We start from the raw sequence: 4,060 nt of genomic DNA on the forward strand, positions 1-4,060 counted from the left end.
AAAGTTTACAAGGGTTCTTTACAAACATGCACAAAAACTATCACATATATGTCTTTGGTTGATGAGTGCCAAGAGAGCAAAGAAGGGAAGAGATTGTCAAAGCGTTAAAACACGCCAACGCCAGGGAACGGCTGGCATCGTCCGGGCGTTAAAACACGCCCGCGCCAGTCAAAGAGTTAAAAGCTTCAAAAGAGTTTTCTAGTGCACCTATAATCCAAAATGAAAGAAAGTCTTGCAGTTAATTCTGGGAAGGATAAGAGGGTGGTTAAGCTGGCTTAAGATCAAGGAGTCAAAATTCTTAAGGATTATTAGTCCTCAAGTCTTTAAGTCTTTCCTAGTCTTCTAAGTTTTCACTGTCCAAGCAGTTTCCCACCAAAATTCCAAGTACTTCTTGTTTCTCAGTTGCAAGTGCAATAATCAAACCTTCTTTTATTTACCTACCATAACAATACTGGAAGATCATTAACACGAAATTCTTCATTATGTAATGGTCTTACTCAAGATGTGCTCCTTAACACATTGGAATAATACATAAAAATTCCACTCTTCATTATTAAAATTCTGCCACTATAACATTACACATAAATGAATCAGCCAGCCCCAACCTAAGAAACCAAGGCTCTTCCCACAGGTGAAACAGTGGTACTGTCCACTACACCACAATTTTCATACTGCATATTAATCATTATCAGATTATAAAGTAAGCAGCAAACAGTATTAACTTTTTGATAGACACTCAGTGTAATACCCCATCCAGCACTGTCCACATGAGGAATGGTTCAAACGGCTCTCAGCAAATCCTAGGTATCTGTCCCTTGGCAGTAAATGCCTTATGCCAGATGTTTTCAGAACAAGTATGGAGGAAATTTTCCTAGTGTCTAGTGCCTTAGTACCTAGTCTTTATCTGTGCTCCACATGCGTGCTTGTATGTAATGCATGTACAGTTGTGTCTATTTTGTGTGTTCTACTGCTGTTCAGTGTTGAGATAACACCCGAACTCATTGACTTACATGACAATAATGATGCATACTATATTTGTAACTGGAGAGAGGCTAACCTCATAACACGCCACAGAACTTACTAGAGGGAGTGACTCCTGACATCATAAAAAAACAGGGATGTATAAGTCTTCAAGACAATTCCAAGTGACATAATCAGACCTTCTTTTACTTAACTAGACACTCATTGATATAGTGACAGGCTACAGGCTGGATGGTGAGGGTTTGACTCCAGGCAGGGGCAAGATATTTTTCTCTAATCCACAGTGTCCAGACTTGGCATTGAGGCCCACCCCAGTCTCCTACCCAATGGGCACAATGGTGTCTTTCCCTGGGAAAAAGTGGCCAGAGCCTGGAGATGACTACTCACCCTTGCTTTAGAGATGAGGTCAAGGAAATGGTGGATATATATCTCTACTCCCCCATACATCCTCATGGCATGATGCTTTATTACTTAAGAACAAGAAAAGCTTCATCTTTACCTTACAACAATACCAGAAGAATGTAAACAAAAATTCTTCATTGTGCGATTTGCTTCATTTCTTGCTGACATTCGTCTCCATTAAACCACAATATTTTTTTGCAGCTGTACTCATGCATTTATACTCCACAGAAACAATGACAACTATGGACAAGAAGGGTGTGGACCTGAGAAATAGCAACATCCTGGAACTATTTCGGGGTGCTCAGGTCCTTCTCACCGGAGCAACAGGATTCATGGGTCAGGTGCTAATGGAGAAACTTCTCCGCACCTGTCAAATAGACAAACTCTACATAATCATCAGACCTAAGAAGGGAATGACAGAAAAGGAACGCCTTAAGAAAATATTTGATAGCTATGTAAGTCTATTTTTGTATTCTTCTCATCAATCCAGCCAGTAGTAATTCATAGATTTGTAGTACTGGTATAGAACACTGTTCGTTATGAAGACTGTGGTGGTAAGGTGGTACAGCTTATTTTGTTTAAATGAGAGGTGCTGTGCCTGTGATCAGACAGATGTTAGGTTCTCAGCAGTGAGATAGAAGTTCAACTCCGGTGCAGTTTTTATTGTAAAGGATATACTGAAATGATATGTTCTGACGGAATGCCTCCATGATTCTAAAATTAAACCTAGAGGAAGTAAATTAAAAGATCTATAATGGAAATGAAAAGACTGCGTTTTGGAACATCGTGTGTCTATAAAAGCTTAAGATTTTCAATACAGAGAAAAAAAAAACATGTTAATCCTGATTAAGAGATGGGCATATTTCATGTTGTAATATACCTGTAACAGGACAATTTATCTACTAGTGGGAAGAATATGTTACATTCCCTTAAATACACTTATAATCTTGCTGTAAATGCTTTGCTGCTGCATTAGGGTCAGAGTAATTTCTTGTTATAATCTGGTCCTTAGTATTATCCCTTCAAGGAACTCTTTGTTTCATCATTGCAGCTGTATGAACGACTACAGCGGGAACAACCAAACTGCATCAGCAAAGTTGTTCTTGTCACAGGTGACAATGAACAACGAGGACTTGGACTGAGCCAAGAGGACCATGCTCTGTTAGTCCATCAGGTTAACATAATATTCCACGCTGCAGCAACAGTTCGTTTTGATGAAAAACTTACAAAAGCTGTTGCCATAAACATTCTAGGAACTAAGGACATGCTAGATCTAGCAAGAGAAATGCCACATTTGAAGGTGAGCTACCACACTGTATGAAAGCGCCTCATCTTATATTATCTGCTTAAAATTGAAGAAGTGATGTTTCCCAGCAATGTACCTGACATGTTGTATACTCAATAACTATTCAGTTTGATTCAAAGCTACGAACTGACTAACCTCATTGAAGCTTTCACTGTTTTCCTCAGTCTCTCTCAGTGAACATAGTGTTATACCTTTAAATGGCCCATAGCCCTGGCTCTTGCATTAATCCTCTTTCATAATTTATAATAATTCTAAACAAACCCAGTGCATTTCTGAATAATGAACAGATCTAATTTTGGGATTGATTCCACTGTCAGAAGACTTTTAAATGACTTATTTATGCCTACTGACATTGAAACATGATGGGATAGAAGTGTGCACTGTTTCATGGACATTGGTATGCAACCTGACATAGACAGAATGCATAGTCTCCAGCAGACCCTCAAGGTACTCACAGTGGTGTGCTGAGTGCACACAGATACTAGGAAGGAAGGAACTTTTCCAGAAAGGTAAGATCAACTGCAGAGTAAGAGTGAGTTAAGAAGCAATACTCAATGCAGGCTAGATCACTTTTATATCATGATTTAAGTCTTGGTTGTAGGTGGAAGATTAATGATTAACTTGATACTTGTATAGTATGCTCTTGATAATTATTAAGTTTAACATTTGGCATATGATGGACATATCCACATTTTGTGTTTAAATCATGAACATCTGTATTTCTGCGAAATTTTTTCAAGTTTTCCACCGCAAGTTATATTAAGCAGAATATGTACTCCCCTGCATTTGGGTTTCGACATAACAGATCAACTACTGATCTGACCTTTTGCATTCATCAGATACTGGAGAAAAAATGGGAATAAAATGAGACAGTACATCAGCTTTTCATAGACTTCAAGAAAGCCTATTTTCAGTTGGGAGGGAAGTATTGCACAATATTCTCAAAGAGTTTGGTGTACCCATGAAACTACTTAAGCTGCTTAAAATGTGTTTAAACGAAACACATAGTAAAGTCTGATATTTTTCATATCTGGAAGGGTCTAAAACAAGGGGATGCTTCATCACCACTACTTTTCAACTTTGTTTTAGAATATGCCATTAGGAAAGTCCAGGAAAATCAAGCGGGTCTGAAATTAATTGGAACACAACAGCTGCTGGTCTATGCTGAATATGTGAATCTACTGGGTGATAATATAGATTTCATAAACAAAAGCAAACAAACTTTAACTGACACTAGTAAGGAGGCTGGTCTACAAGTAAAACCAGAGAAAACTAAGTATATGTTGCTGTCTCATCATCAGAATGCAGGTCAAAATCATGAGATAAATTCAGGAAACAGATGTTTTGAAAATGTGGCACATTTCAGATGTT

General features: G+C 38.2%; 1 protein-coding gene across 3 annotated transcripts in view; it reads left to right on the plus strand.

The window, feature by feature from the left end:
• The window catches only part of LOC111865917 (fatty acyl-CoA reductase 1), a 5,224-nt gene extending 2,494 nt beyond the window's left edge, over window positions 1–2,730 (plus strand). Inside the window, exons 2-3 of one of the 3 annotated variants that reach the window (XM_023854365.2) lie at window positions 1,612–1,838; window positions 2,435–2,723. In XM_023854365.2, the coding sequence (XP_023710133.1) occupies window positions 1,617–1,838; window positions 2,435–2,704 (492 nt within the window). In that variant the 5' untranslated portion in view covers window positions 1,612–1,616 and the 3' untranslated portion in view covers window positions 2,705–2,723. Of the gene's footprint in view, window positions 1–1,611; window positions 1,839–2,434 lie in introns of all 3 variants that reach the window. The other 2 variants (XM_023854364.2, XM_023854363.2) reach the window with 2 other exon arrangements.
• The last annotated feature ends 1,330 nt before the right edge of the window (window positions 2,731–4,060 follow it).

The sequence above is a fragment of the Cryptotermes secundus genome, unplaced genomic scaffold (genome assembly GCF_002891405.2).
Source record: "Cryptotermes secundus unplaced genomic scaffold, Csec_1.0 scaffold1848, whole genome shotgun sequence".
NCBI lineage: Eukaryota > Metazoa > Arthropoda > Insecta > Blattodea > Kalotermitidae > Cryptotermes > Cryptotermes secundus.